At 43.1% G+C, this 15,878-nt stretch overlaps 1 protein-coding gene across 1 annotated transcript; it reads left to right on the top strand.

The window, feature by feature from the left end:
* Positions 1-1,445: 1,445 nt before the first annotated feature.
* On the top strand, positions 1,446-7,941 carry acadm (acyl-CoA dehydrogenase medium chain). Its single transcript, XM_063885887.1, has 12 exons — positions 1,446-1,584; positions 2,680-2,782; positions 2,918-3,015; positions 3,448-3,517; positions 3,779-3,879; positions 4,041-4,121; positions 4,486-4,616; positions 4,894-5,002; positions 5,451-5,591; positions 5,763-5,858; positions 6,334-6,582; positions 6,985-7,941. Exons 1-12 carry the CDS (start codon positions 1,570-1,572, stop codon positions 7,054-7,056), a joined length of 1,266 nt encoding a protein of 421 aa, XP_063741957.1. The 5' UTR covers positions 1,446-1,569; the 3' UTR covers positions 7,057-7,941.
* The last annotated feature ends 7,937 nt before the right edge of the window (positions 7,942-15,878 follow it).

Raw genomic sequence — 15,878 nt, 5'->3', positions numbered from 1 at the left:
GTTTTTTAGGACAACATATGCAAGCGAAACATCAGAAAAGATGCAAGTATCGAAATGTGTTCCCATATTTATCATATTTAACAGACCTAGCCTGTAATTGTAGGCTCCCACAAATGTCAAACGGCTCCTTTACTGCCCAGGTCATCCAGATTCCATTCATTTCCTCTATTTTTGTCAAACACCTCCAGAGTCCGAAGTGTGTTTGACATGTGTTGCTCCACTGTGGTAGGAACTGCCTGTAGCAGTCTTTAGATTATTGTCCAGTTAGTTTATTGTTATGCGCGATTTCTAAGTGAATTAAATCAAACAAATTACAGCCTTGAGAAGAGCTGAGGAACTTCAATGCTTTTCTCATTTCTACAACCAAATGATACACAGGATAACCACTGATACATCTAGGGAGTCATAAGGTGATCATTGGGAGAGCAAAGAAGAAAGAACTAAGATCTGATCTATTTTTTAGGATTGGGACTTTTTTCTTTTCATTTTCAGAAATGTTGGACCTTTTAAACATTCAACATATTTCAACAATACGCATAACACCTGCTGCTGAATAGGGCACTGCTTTATTTTATATTTACGTGGGGGGGGAACGGGGTGGATCTATCTACCAGGTTTATCCACTGTTTTAGGATTTTAAAATAATATTTAGTGGTTTTAGAAAGCTAACAAACTGCACAACTTAAATTCATTCTGAACATGAATGTAATTGATTTAATATATAAAACGCTTTTTGTTTTCTTCATGAATGAACTTTAAATAGGGACATCACATCAATATTAAGGACATTTGCAGAAGCATTCAGAATGTGCCCTACTGGGTGTTAGAGGTCAAAACCAGTGCAATGTAAATGCGACTGTAGGTAATGGTTCAAGCTTTCAATGATACATGACTTCATGATATTACGTGCGGGTTAGACCTATGAACACTAGTGAAATGTTAAGAATATAGTAGAACATTTTCCAAAAAGAATAATGGAACAAACAATAAACTCCAGGATAAAGAGACTTTGACATGCTTCAAAGTTGATCATATGGATGCAGATGTTCTTCACAAATATTTCATCTGAAATGTGAAACTGTATTTTTCTTTGTTTTCTTTTATTAATGTATTTGATGTTATGTTTTATTTCTTTATTTGTGTACCCCTGATGTCAACCTTTTTGTTTACAACATCTATGATGTTCATATACATGTATGTTTAAAGTCCACGACATGACAGCGTACGTAACTCGCCTCTAAGACTCTACTCCTACAACATGTAACCCACCTAAGGAGTGTTACATGTTGTAGGACACAGTCTTAGTTTTACTGTGTCCATGTGGAACAATAATAAAGAGTGGAAGAACAAATGCAAACTGTGATTGAGACAACGATTCCATGTATTTCCCATAACTATAGATATGAAGAGGTTAAGTTGGGTAACTTACTGGGGGAAAAGTCATGTTTCCGCATGCAGGGGTACGACACGTAATCAATCCCGCTGCTCTTATTGGCTGGCACGTATGTGGGACAAAGGTTGTGGTGGTGTTCAGTCCGGTAATACGTGCAGTGCTATCAATCCATAACAATGCTGCTCAACAAGGTACGTGTCTTTAAATGAGCTTTAATTCAGATCCATATTTTCACAGTTTTAGTTATTTTGAGTAGATTCACACAGCGAGTTGTCTTCATGTCTTCTTTGTCGTGTAAATGAAGGGAAAGTTAACCCACGTCACAGGCTAACGTTAGCTAACAGCCTCAACGGACATATTACATTTTAAAACTGACGTTACGTTACAAAACAACTTCTCCACGGAAAACTTTAACCGTAAAGATAGACAGAAGGAGCAAAGCTTGTCTTTATGCACACATAACCAACTATCTGTTCATCTTTGAAACACACCGAAGGTCGTTGAACAAACCTTGAACAACGGAGTCCAGAATCCGGTTATATGAGCACAGTTCTTCAACACACAAGGACTTCTCTTTTTGATTATTATTGCACAATTAAAACACTATCATTTGAGCACATTTTGAAAAGCAAATAGTCAAAGTATATGGTATTTTCCACCAAATGTTATGCATGTGTCCTGCCAACAAACTAAACATTGGTATTTAAACCTGCACATGTTTTATTGCAATATACAGCCAAACACATCATGAGCCTCACAAAGCACATATCATGGCAGGGCTGTGTTGTTTTCACAAACAAGGGCATATGCTGGTCATTTCCTCATGGCTTGATAGGAAAACAATTGAGGAATGAGTATCAGTTTTTATTGTGCTGCGTATTTATATATTTTTTATAACCATATACGTTAGAGTCTTTATGGGTCTATAAGAACTTAATGACTCATTTGAGTGATCTCTGTTTGTGAAACTTTGTGAGGTGAAGCCTTTCAGGGAAAAGTAGCGTAGCTCTGAATCAGAATTCCTTTATTTGTCCCACAACCAGGACATTTACATTATTAAAACAGCAGAAGTATAGTGCAGATAACGTGAAGAGAATAAACTTGAATTTTAAACAATAACTAAGTATGCACACGTTTGTTAATACAAAAGATTGAAGTGACCATATCAAATGAAAAACGTAGCTTGTACTGTTTGCCAACTGTAAATAAATTGTGAAAAAGCTGATATTTGACTAAAAACGGTTAGAGGTGTCCTGTTAAACTTTGTTTGTTGTTGGTTTCCACAGTTTCTGAAAGCCAGCGTGCGGTCCGGGGTCCGGCTGCAGAGCTCTGCTGCTACTGCAGCCAGTGCTGCTGCACCCAACAACATATCCCTCGGCTTCTCATTTGGTGAGAAGGATGTAGAAATGTGTTATTAAAAGCTATCATCCGCCTATGTCCAGTTTCACCAGATTCGGAAAAATAACTGAAGTTGTTGTTGTTGTTGAAGATGCTGATTTTGGGTTTCGATGCTTTGACCCACAGAGCTGTCTGATCAGCAGAAAGAGTTCCAACAGCTGGCGAGGAAGTTTGCTCGTGAAGAGATCCTCCCTGTTGCAGCTGACTATGACAGGAGTGGTGAAGTGAGTGTAATATGTAGTATATGCAGATAATAGGAGACAGTGAGGGTATGTAGACAATGAAATATAGCTTGACTTACCTTAATAACATTGAATCTTCACAACTTTATTATTCTATTTTCTGTTTTTGTCTGCAAGTGCCGTGTGCAAATGCCTTTATCTTCCTTGAAAAGTCAAGCAGTTATAATGTAGTGTATATAGCTTTTTAATAACAGCTCTACTTTTTAAAATCTTATTCATAGAGCTGTGTAGTATTGGCCAGGGAAGAACGCTTAAATATTTGAGCTGATCTTCATCACGTGGTGAATACGTACATTATTTTTGCCTTGTTAGAGGTCTATAATGTCTTTCAAAGATATTTTTCTCTTACCTCTGTGCTTGTGTAACATGAATTTTAAAGATTGATTAACTCTTAAACGTCCTGTTGTTTTGCAGTATCCTATGCCCATCATCAAGAAAGCATGGGGACTTGGTTTGATGAACGGCCACATTCCTCAGGATTATGGTATTTTATTTTATTTGCTCATCTTTCCACAGCAGAATCCGCGTATACCCTGACACATCTTGTCTCAGATTAATGTATTTTGAAGGTGATGGCCTAAAAACCCACACACAAATAAATATATTTAATTTGCGTTCTAGAAGAGCATCTCCGTTTAAGTATATTCGAATGTTTTTTATGTCATTGAAGATTTAGTGAAGGTTTATTATTGTCTGCGTAAAATCACCTTGACAAACCCTCCTATGTGTGTCCCCTTGTATTCAGGTGGAATGGGTTTGACAATCTTTGACAACTGCCTCATCACAGAAGAGTTGGCTTACGGCTGCACAGGAGTACAGACCGCTATCGAAGCAAACTCTCTGGGAGTAAGTCATCGTTCATTATGTTTTTTTCACCTGCTCTTCACCAATCCTTAAAAAGTCTATTCATTGAAATCAAATCACAAAAAAAAACTGTCCACCATGATGGGCATTTTTCAAAACTGATTTGCAAATCAAAGGTTTAATCCTTTGTTTCTCTCTCACAGCAAATGCCTGTTATTATAGCCGGCAATGAAGCGCAGAAGAGTAAATACCTGGGTAGGATGATGGAGGAGCCTCTCATGTGTGTAAGTATGAGAAAGGACACCAGTGTAGTCATGCTTGTTGATGTTGATAGCACACGTAGTGTAAAACAAGTCTGTTTATGTGAAGAAAAAGGATGTAAATGACAGAAAAAATGAATAGCCATTGCCCTATGTAGATCATTCACTGTTATGTTTTTAATGCAAACAGAAACACTCAGGATGCAACAACTTTGATCTGTGTTTAAAAATACAAGAAAGATCGTACACGAGAACAGGCACGTTAATTAATGGCAACAAATAGCCTTTTTTGCAGTGAGGAACATCAGCTTCACTACGCTGACACCAGCACAAATAAAACAGGTATGGCTTCTTACCTCAGATCTGACTGTGTGGGCTGTCTCTGCAGGCATACTGTGTGACGGAGCCCGGGGCCGGCTCCGATGTGGCCAGCCTCAAGACCAAAGCGGTGAAGATGGGCGATGAGTATGTTGTTAACGGGCAGAAGATGTGGATCACCAATGGTGGGAAAGCAAACTGGTATGTACCATTTCTGTTATTATACACTAAGAATATTTACTCTGTTGCCACTTTGTAGTTTGTGGTGCTATGAAATCTGAACATGATAACCTTCATTAATGGAGGATTTATTGAAGGACTTTTGTATAAGACTGCTTTAGTTTTAGCTAGTTGTACCTAGTAACCTGTCAACGGATATGTCTATGCGTTATGTACGTATATAGCTCATTAATAAAACCTACATCTGTCTGGTGCTGTAAAGGTTATTGGAACTTTTCTACGTCTCTTATGCTCCTAGGTACTTCCTCCTGGCCCGGTCTAACCCAGATCCTAAATGTCCTACCAGCAAGGCTTTCACTGGCTTCATTGTGGACGCTGATACTCCAGGAATTATAGTAGGAAGAAAGGTAGGATAAGGCTCAATTGTCTTTTTAAGCTTGACTAAGAATTGCATTTTTTTTCATAGCTAAATGTGCTGTGTTAGTAAATTATAGGATGTCACAGAATATACAAACCGGTGACATTTTCTACAATTTCTCTGTGAAAGTTCACCTATCCACAAGATTCCAAAAGAATTCCCTGGAACTTTATTGTGTAAAATCCACTAAATGCACTTCATTCACCTCTTCCTATACACAGAATCCTGCTACATGTCCCTGTGCTTTGAGATGTATTAATCGTCTCCTTGTGAGCTGCTTGTGAAATCTTCCTCCATATTAATATTTGATATTTGTATTAAATACAATTTGATTTAACCTATAGGAAAACATCTGCTATCCATTCCAGCTACATTGTTTCTCACTGGGATCTGCACACCACAAGATAACAGTGCTTTTATCTGTTTTGTGCTTGTAGGAAATGAACATGGGCCAGAGGTGCTCTGATACCAGAGGCATCACATTTGAGGATGTGAGGATACCGAAGGAGAACGTCCTGATCGGTGAGGGGGCCGGCTTCAAAATTGCCATGGGGGCCTTCGACAACACAAGGCCACCAGTAAGTCTCCAACTGTAATAAGTACCACCATGAATAAAGCTCTCGTTTTAAATCTCCTATCTGACATTATATTGCTACAACCAAACAACTGAACACCATACTGTTTTTACTGATGTATAATGGTCACTGAAGACGTGCATCTTTGATGTTTGCTAATGTAATTGCTTTCAGGTGGCAGCAGGAGCCACAGGTCTGGCTCAGAGGGCGTTTGAAGAAGCAACAAACTACGCACTGGAGAGGAAGACCTTTGGAAAAGTTATTGCTGAGGTTTGTTCTCTTCATTTCATTCATCAGCAGAAAACCACACGTTCCAGCACTGGCTTTTTACGCTGATACATCCCATATCTAGTTCAATGAATTACAGAATTTACTGAAGAGTGCTGCACATGAAAAATCAATAGAGCAAAGTCATAATAGTTTAGATTTGACATTTCCACTTCATAGATTTCAAGTGTTTCTCTTTTAGTTCACAAGACTAGATCGCATATGAAAAACAGTGTGGAATAATTTGATTAAACGAAGCATAGCGCCATCTCCTGGAGGGTCTAGTTTTTAAAATGTCTGGGGTTTCATGTTATTGAAGTAATATTAACAATATACATTTGTTCTTGTTTTTAATCAGACAATATCTTTTCAGTTTTGGTGAATTTCTTTCACTGCTTGTTTGAGCTTTAGTTTCAGGTATGGGGTTAAAAGGTGAGTAGAGGACTAACAGGCCCCTCTGTCTCCTGCTGTCTCACAGCATCAGGCCGTGTCCTTCATCCTGGCTGAGATGGCGATGAAGGTGGAGTTGGCCAGGATGGCGTACCAGCGGTCGGCCTGGGAAGTGGACCAGGGCCGCAGGAACACATACTACGCCTCCATCGCCAAAGCATTCGCCGGAGACATCGCCAATCAGGTGGCCACTGACGCCGTTCAGGTATTCGGAGGAAACGGTTTCAACAGCGAATACCCCGTGGAGAAGCTGATGAGAGACGCCAAGATCTACCAGGTGGGTGCTGATGTTTGCAGGGATTGAACCAATGGACATCTTGTGTTAGGTGGAAAAGTGTTCAGGGACAATAAATATAATTTGGGAGGAAAAGTAGACCCAACTTTGTAATGTTGTACATGTCAAATTGCATTTAGAGGGGGTACACTATTAAAAAGTTAATGAAGAGAGGAGGGGACGCATTTCTACCATGCTCTATCCTTTTTTTTGTCTCTTTATTAAGGCTAGTTTAATTATATAGCACATTTCATACACAAAGGCAATTAAATGAACACACACTCAACTTTGGAATGGTTTAAATTGTATTTTGGGACGTGATAAAACAAGCCCTGAATGTTCTGCACTTATTTGCTATTAACCTTAGAAGAACTTTTCTAAAATGTTATTTTATTTCCGTTGCAGATCTACGAGGGCACAGCTCAAATCCAGAGAATGATTATTGCCCGAGAACTCCTGGGAAGATACAAGAAGTGAACTCATCACACCTGACATCCCTTATGTACTAATGTTGTAACTTTTCTACACATATTGTACATGTGTTCCTGGACTTAGATCTGCTTATTTATACTCAGGATATCGTTGCAAAATGATATCGTTTGCCTTATGAGCACTTAATCCGGGCCGTGCTTTGTTCAGATAGATCCAGACTTTGCGTCAGCCGTCCACTTTTCTAATCCGAGAAAATCACTACCCTTCAACAACACCTGTGCAAGTTTTTTTTCAAATGCGTTGTAGAACTGTTGCCTTCTTTTGTAACTTGATGGGTTGGGGATTACCATATTCAGGCAAGATATCACATGACTGTCCGGGCTGAGGCTCCAACCTCTGTAAATAGTGTCAGCCAGTCAAACACTTCACTGCTCAACACGAACAGATAAAGCATATGAACTATGACAACAGTAGCCTCCTGATCCTTCTTGGAAGAAGTCAGGAATGTAATGCTCAAATATAAAATGAATATTGTTGTTAACAAACATCTAAAGTATCAGAGTGCACAATTTTAACTGTATATTATATTGCTGTATTTAATCATGTGATGCCTTTTGCTTGAGTGGACGCCAAGAAGGTTAGCGCTCTCTGAGGCCTCCTTTCATAGGGATCCGGTTAACAAACAATAAACAGCAGTCGGGACATGAAACTGCAGAGTTGTTTTTATCTGGTACAATATGCTGGTGTCTGTTTGAGAGTAGGTGGATCATTATAAACTCACAGGCCCAGTCCAGAAAGACAATATGTAGATTTTTTGGGGTGAGGGTAGATTGTCTCATTTAGGAGAGGAGCATGTTCAGCCTTACACTGTGTGTGCTGCAACTCTTTTTGTTCTCATTCTAATTGACAATAAAAGCATGTCAAAGCAAAGATGATGGTAATCGTTATTTCTAAGAAAATTGTCCAAAAGGTTAACGCCTCCTACCAAACATTTCGAAAATTAGAGCAGAACCACCTTAATGTTTATCTATCCTTCTCACCAGTGTGTTAGAAACAAGCGAGGCTTAATATTTTGTTTACCAAGTGCAAGTTGATTTTAAAATGAAAATGATTTGAAGTCTGATTAGAAAGAAACATGTTGTGTTACCATCCTGTATGGAGAGGTATCAGTTTACACTTGATCATGGACATCCTATTAAGAAAGTAAGGAAGTTTCGGTGGTCATTGTAACACATTTGTCACTTTTTGACGACACATTACACTGTGGTTAATTAATCTGATCAGCTTTTAAGTCTGTATATCTATTAATTTAACTAACTGGTAACAAGCAGGACGAGGTAAACTTGAACGTTGACTACCATGTTATGAAATGTGTTGACAGCAAGTTTGTATTTCTTGAATTAACATTTTCCATGAAGAAAAAAACAAATGTAAGTGTTTTTATTAAATACAACTAAAAAAGTGTTTTATTTAGTTTTTTTCAACCACCCAATCAAAAGTCATGTCCCCGCGCTACTTTTGGGGTGAACATATCTGCTGTCATTCGGCTGATGGTAAATACGAATTCTGCAAATCCCATCAAAACATGAAGAGAAACCTGCATTTTTAAATCTACAAGACTCTCAGGTAGGATGGTCAGTCAGGCAAAGGGTATCTATGTATTTTCATGTCACGAGTGGCATAATAACAACACAAAACAACTAAATTTCCTTGGATTTTAAAGTGTTTTATATTTTAATGCTGCATCTAGATTCATTACCGTGACTTTTTACCTGACAAAACTGTGCACTTTGACGGTTGACGTTAACCCCATTAGCATCAGGCTAACTGTGATCGAGTGTTTGTTTACAATTTCTCTGTGAATGGTCTGAAGCCACAGGTATCTTCTATTACTGTCTTTTCTATACTAATGGTAGGTTGAGAAACTCAGATTTCTGGATCTTTTTTTTGTTTAAAGTGTAAAACAGCAGCTTTAACACATGATACAAAGTATATTTTACCGCTCCGCGCCGATTTTAAGTTTTTTAACCGGGGAGGGGGCGGGGCCTTCTTTTTTGACGTGCAGTGAACAGCGACGCATTGACGTCATAGGTGTGTTACGTCATCTAAAGATGAAAGTACAATGACTAACTACCTAGGGTTCTAACGTTCCATTTGCAGGTACTATAAAAAGATTTGTGTTCTAGTTCAATGAGACACTTTTGAAGACAGAAACTGCAGTCGTTCAGTTAAATCCTTCAGAGAGACAATAACTAATTCCATATTCATAACTAAGATCAAAAACCTGTGACAGCCATGGTGTTTCTTTGTCTTGGTTATGTTTTGGGCACTTATGTTACAAAGGCAGTGGAGGATTTTTTGGACCCTCGTCCTCCAACACCGACCCAGTTCAACCGGAGAGGAGAAAGATCTGGAGAGGAGTTGGAGGAAGTTGTGCCAATTTCCCTGACTTGCTGTGGACATAAACACAACAACTGGCCTTTCACACAAGTCTGGAGAAATGCTCCCATTAGCACTTTCATCCCTTGTGTCCAGGGTGGTCAGGAAACACAACAGATTCATCAAAGTGAGGCTGTCAGGTTGCTCCGGCTTCCTTGGATTCCTCAGCCACGTCAGACCCCAATTATAGGTGGATTTCCTCTACTTAGACAGCTGAGAGCTAACATCACATACGTGATTGGAAATGGATATATGATAGGCGGAGCTACTCTTTTAGGGATTGGAATCATTATTCCTTTTGCTCAAAGGAGAATTTCTGGTAGTTTTGTGCCATTAGCAGGATCTTCAACTGTTCCCCGGGCAAATATAGGAGATATTGCTTCCAAGGCTCTGGAAGAAATGACATCTGCATATTCTGCAGCATGCAGAAGAATAATAACTGTTGGTCCTAAAGTACCAGAAGTATTTTCCTCTATTTACTCCGTGGCAAATAGATGGATAGTAACTGCTGCTCCCAAGGTTCTGAAAGGATTTTCATCTGCATGTTCAGGCGCATGGCAATGGATAGTTGTTGCTGTTGCTCCCGAGCTGATGAGAGCTGCTTCAGTAACATATTCCGTTGTCAAATCAGGGATTGCAGTCGCTCTTTTCTTAATGAAATATGTTGTCCTGTGGATTAACCACACATTCGAGTTACTTATTAGGGAAGCACTGCTGATGGTTTTCCTCATCAGGTGGTAGCTCGTTTTTATAAGTCAAGATCAGGTCAGATCAGATCAGATCAGATCAGATGTACCTTTATTAATCCCTGTGGGGAAATTCGAGTGTTGTAACTCTTTTAAAATTCTTAATGCTCTGTGGAAGAAGAAACAGATAGCACCTCTCTTCAACCCCTGAGGGTCCTCGATTATCTAATAACACCACAGGGACGGCACCTGTAAACACCACTACTGAGGCAGCTTTCACTCCTGCCATGCCAGAAGTCCAGCATGACTCGAGTCAGTAAAACATAGAGTGAAAAACACATTTTCCTGCCAGAGTCAGGGCGCCTCCTGCACACCTAAAATACTTTGGGGGTTCATAGCCAGGAAACTGAGTGGTCAATGGGGCAGAATAATCCCCACACTCTTTCGAGGGTTTAGGTAGTCCACCCTATCCCTCCATGCCAGAACTCCAGTGTGACTCGAGTCAGCAAAACACAGAGTGTGAGAGACGTTTTCCTGCCGAGTCAGGGCGCCTCCTGCACACCTAAAAGACGTTTTGTGTTCATAGCCAGGAAACTGAGTGGTCAATGGGGCAGAATAATCCCCACACTCAGCTGGAGGGTTTAGGTAGTCCACCCTATCCTTCTTGCCAGAAGTCCAGCATGACTCGAGTCAGCAAAACACAGAGTGAGAGAGACGTTTTCCTGCCAGAGTCAGGGCGCCTCCTGCACACCTAAAAGACTTTGGGTGTTCATAGCCAGGAAACTGAGTGGTCAATGGGGCAGAATAATCCCCACACTCTTTCGAGGGTTTAGGTAGTCCACCCTATCCCTCCATGCCAGAAGGAAACATGACTCGAGTCAGCAAAACACAGTGAGAGAGACGTTTTCCTGCCAAAGTCAGGGCGCCTCCTGCACACCTAAAAGACTTTGGGGGTCATAGTCAGGAAACTGAGTGGTCAATGGGGCAGAATAATCCCCACACTCTTTCGAGGGTTTAGGTAGTCCACCCTATCCCTCCATGCCAGAAGGAAACATGACTCGAGTCAGCAAAACACAGTGAGAGAGACGTTTTCCTGCCAAAGTCAGGGCGCCTCCTGCACACCTAAAAGACTTTGGGGGTCATAGTCAGTAAACTGAGTGGTCAATGGGGCAGAATAATCCCCACACTCTTTCGAGGGTTTAGGTAGTCCACCCTATCCCTCCATGCCAGAAGTCCAGTATGACTCGAGTCAGCAAACCAAAGAGTGTGAGAGACGTTTTCCTGCCGAGTCAGGGCGCCTCCTGCACACCTAAAAGACTTTTTGTTTTCATAGCCAGGAAACTGAATGGTCAATGGGGCAGAATAATCCCCACACTCAGCTGGAGGGTTTAGGTAGTCCACCCTATTCCTCCATGCCAGAAGTCCAGTATGACTTGAGTCAGCAAAACACAGAGTGTGAGAGACGTTTTCCTGCCGAGTCAGGGCGCCGCCTGCACACCTAAAAGACTTTGGGTGTTCATAGCCAGGAAAGTGAGTGGTCAATGGGGCAGAATAATCCCAACACTTTTTCGAGGGTTTAGGTAGTCCACCCTATCCCTCCATGCCAGAAATCCACATAACTCGAGTCAGCAAATCACAGAGTGAGAGAGACGTTTTCCTGCCGAGTCAGGGCGCCTCCTGCACACCTAAAAGACTTTGGGTGTTCATAGCCAGGAAACTGAGTCGTCAATGGGGCAGAATAATCCCCACACTCTTTCGAGGGTTTAGGTAGTCCACCCTATCCTTCCATGCCAGAAGTCCAGCATGACTCGAGTCAGCAAATCACAGAGTGTGAGAGACGTTTTCCTGCCGAGTCAGGGCGCCTCCTGCACACCTAAAAGACTTTTTGTGTTCATAGCCAGGAAACTGAGTGGTCAATGGGGCAGAATAATCCCCACACTCATCTGGAGGGTTTAGGTAGTCCACCCTATCCCTCCAATGCGAGATGTCCACATGACTCGAGTCAGCAAAACACAGAGTGAGAGAAACATTTTCTTGCCAGGGTCAGGGCGCCTCCTGCACACCTAAAATACTTTGGGTGTTCATAGACAGTAAACTGAGTCGTCAATGGGGCAGAATAATCCCCACAATCATTCGAGGATTTAGGTAGTCCACCCTATCCCTCCATGCCAGAAATCCACATAACTCGAGTCAGCAAAACACAGAGTGTGAGAGACGTTTTCCTGCCGAGTCAGGGCGCCTCCTGCACACCTAAAAGACTTTTTGTGTTCATAGCCAGGAAACTGAGTGGTCAATGGGGCAGAATAATCCCCACACTCATCTGGAGGGTTTAGGTAGTCCACCCTATCCCTCCATGCCAGAAATCCACATAACTCGAGTCAGCAAAACAGAGAGTGTGAGAGACGTTTTCCTGCCGAGTCAGGGCGCCTCCTGCACACCTAAAAGACTTTTTTTGTTCATAGCCAGGAAACTGAGTGGTCAATGGGGCAGAATAATCCCCACACTCATCTGGAGGGTTTAGGTAGTCCACCCTATCCCTCCATGCCAGAAGTCCAGTATGACTCGAGTCAGCAAAACAAAGAGTGTGAGAGACGTTTTCCTGCCGAGTCAGGGCGCCTCCTGCACACCTAAAAGACTTTTTGTGTTCATAGCCAGGAAACTGAGTGGTCAATGGGGCAGAATAATCCCCACACTCATCTGGAGGGTTTAGGTAGTCCACCCTATCCCTCCGTGCCAGAAGTCCACATGACTCGAGTCAGCAAAACACAGAGTGTGAGAGACGTTTTCCTGCCGAGTCAGGGCGCCTCCTGCACACCTAAAAGACTTTGGGGGTCGTAGTCAGGAAACTGAGTGGTCAATGGGGCAGAATAATCCCCACACTCAGCTGTAGGGTTTAGGTAGTCCACCCTATCCTTCTTTGCCAGAGGTCCAGCATGACTCGAGTCAGCAAAACAGAGAGTGAGAGAGAAGTTTTCCTGCCAGAATCAGGGAGCCTCCTGCACACCTAAAAGACTTTGGGTGTTCATAGCCAGGAAACTGAGTGGTCAATGGGGCAGAATAATCCCCACACTCTTTCGAGGGTTTAGGTAGTCCACCCTATCCTTCCATGCCAGAAGTCCAGCATGACTCGAGTCAGCAAAACACAGAGTGAGAGAGACGTTTTCCTGCCGAGTCAGGGCGCCTCCTGCACACCTTTAAGACTTTGGGTGTTCATAGCCAGGAAACTGAGTGGTCAATGGGGCAGAATAATCCCCACACTCTTTCGAGGGTTTAGGTAGTCCACCCTATCCCTCCATGCCAGAAGTCCAGCATGACTCGAGTCAGTAAAACATAGAGTGAAAAACACATTTTCCTGCCAGAGTCAGGGCGCCTCCTGCACACCTAAAATACTTTGGGGGTTCATAGCCAGGAAACTGAGTGGTCAATGGGGCAGAATAATCCCCACACTCTTTCGAGGGTTTAGGTAGTCCACCCTATCCCTCCATGCCAGAAGTCCAGCATGACTCGAGTCAGTAAAACATAGAGTGAAAAACACATTTTCCTGCCAGAGTCAGGGCGCCTCCTGCACACCTAAAATACTTTGGGGGTTCATAGCCAGGAAACTGAGTGGTCAATGGGGCAGAATAATCCCCACACTCTTTCGAGGGTTTAGGTAGTCCACCCTATCCCTCCATGCCAGAACTCCAGTGTGACTCGAGTCAGCAAAACACAGAGTGTGAGAGACGTTTTCCTGCCGAGTCAGGGCGCCTCCTGCACACCTAAAAGACTTTGGGGGTCATAGTCAGTAAACTGAGTGGTCAATGGGGCAGAATAATCCCCACACTCATCTGGAGGGTTTAGGTAGTCTACCCTATCCCTCCAATGCGAGATGTCCACATGACTCGAGTCAGCAAAACACAGAGTGTGAGAGACGTTTTCCTGCCGAGTCAGGGCGCCTCCTGCACACCTAAAAGACTTTTTGTGTTCATAGTCAGGAAACTGAGTGGTCAATGGGGCAGAATAATCCCCACACTCAGCTGGAGGGATTAGGTAGTCCACCCTATCCTTCCATGCCAGAAGTCCAGCATGACTCGAGTCAGCAAAACAGAGAGTTGAGAGACGTTTTCCTGCCGAGTCAGGGCGCCTCCTGCACACCTTTAAGACTTTTGTGTTCATAGCCAGGAAACTGAGTGGTCAATGGGGCAGAATAATCCCCACACTCTTTCGAGGGTTTAGGTAGTCCACCCTATCCTTCCATGCCAGAAGTCCAGCATGACTCGAGTCAGCAAAACACAGAGTGAGAGAGACGTTTTCCTGCAGAGTCAGGGCGCCTCCTGCACACCTAAAAGACTTTGGGGGTTCATAGCCAGGAAACTGAGTGGTCAATGGGGCAGAATAATCCCCACACTCTTTCGAGGGTTTAGGTAGTCCACCCTATCCCTCCATGCCAGAAGTCCAGCATGACTCGAGTCAGCAAAACACAGAGCGAGAGAGACGTTTTCCTGCCGAGTCAGGGCGCCTCCTGCACACCTAAAAGACTTTTTGTGTTCATAGCCAGGAAACTGAGTGGTCAATGGGGCAGAATAATCCCCACACTCAGGTGGAGGGATTAGGTAGTCCACCCTATCCCTCCGTGCCAGAAGTCCAGCATGACTCGAGTCAGCAAAACACAGAGTGAGAGAGACGTTTTCCTGCCAGGGTCAGGGCGCCTCCTGCACACCTAAAAGACTTTGGGGGTTCATAGTCAGGAAACTGAGTGGTCAATGGGGCAGAATAATCCCCACAATCATTCGAGGGTTTAGGTAGTCCACCCTATCCCTCCATGCCAGAACTCCAGTGTGACTCGAGTCAGCAAAACACAGAGTGTGAGAGACGTTTTCCTGCCAGGGTCAGGGCGCCTCCTGCACACCTAAAAGACTTTGGGTGTTCATAGTCAGGAAACTGAGTGGTCAATGGGGCAGAATAATCCCCACACTCAGATGGCGGGATTAGGTAGTCCACCCTATCCCTCCATGCCAGATGTCCACATGACTCGAGTCAGCAAAAAACAGAGTGTGAGAGACGTTTTCCTGCCGAGTCAAGGCGCCTCCTGCACACCTAAAAGACTTTTTGTGTTCATAGCCAGGAAACTGAGTGGTCAATGGGGCAGAATAATCCCCACACTCAGATGGCGGGATTAGGTAGTCCACCCTATCCCTCCATGCCAGAAATCCACATAACTCGAGTCAGCAAAACAGAGAGTGTGAGAGACGTTTTCCTGCCGAGTCAGGGCTCCTCCTGCACACCTAAAAGACTTTGGGTGTTCATAGCCAGGAAACTGAGTGGTCAATGGGGCAGAATAATCCCCACACTCATCTGGAGGGTTTAGGTAGTCTACCCTATCCCTCCATGCGAGATGTCCACATGACTCGAGTCAGCAAAACACAGAGTGTGAGAGACGTTTTCCTGCCGAGTCAGGGCGCCTCCTGCACACCTAAAAGACTTTTTGTGTTCATAGTCAGGAAACTGAGTGGTCAATGGGGCAGAATAATCCCCACACTCAGCTGGAGGGTTTAGGTAGTCCACCCTATCCCTCCATTCCAGAAATCAACATAACTCGAGTCAGCAAAACAGAGAGTGTGAGAGACGTTTTCCTGCCGAGTCAGGGCTCCTCCTGCACACCTAAAAGACTTTGGGTGTTCATAGCCAGGAAACTGAGTGGTCAATGGGGCAGAATAATCCCCACACTCATCTGGAGGGTTTAGGTAGTCCACCCTATCCCTC

Source organism: Eleginops maclovinus, chromosome 6, assembly GCF_036324505.1.
Source record: "Eleginops maclovinus isolate JMC-PN-2008 ecotype Puerto Natales chromosome 6, JC_Emac_rtc_rv5, whole genome shotgun sequence".
Lineage (NCBI taxonomy): Eukaryota > Metazoa > Chordata > Actinopteri > Perciformes > Eleginopidae > Eleginops > Eleginops maclovinus.
Note: the sequence above shows the minus strand (reverse complement) of the source record. Positions and strands in the feature narration are given on the sequence as shown.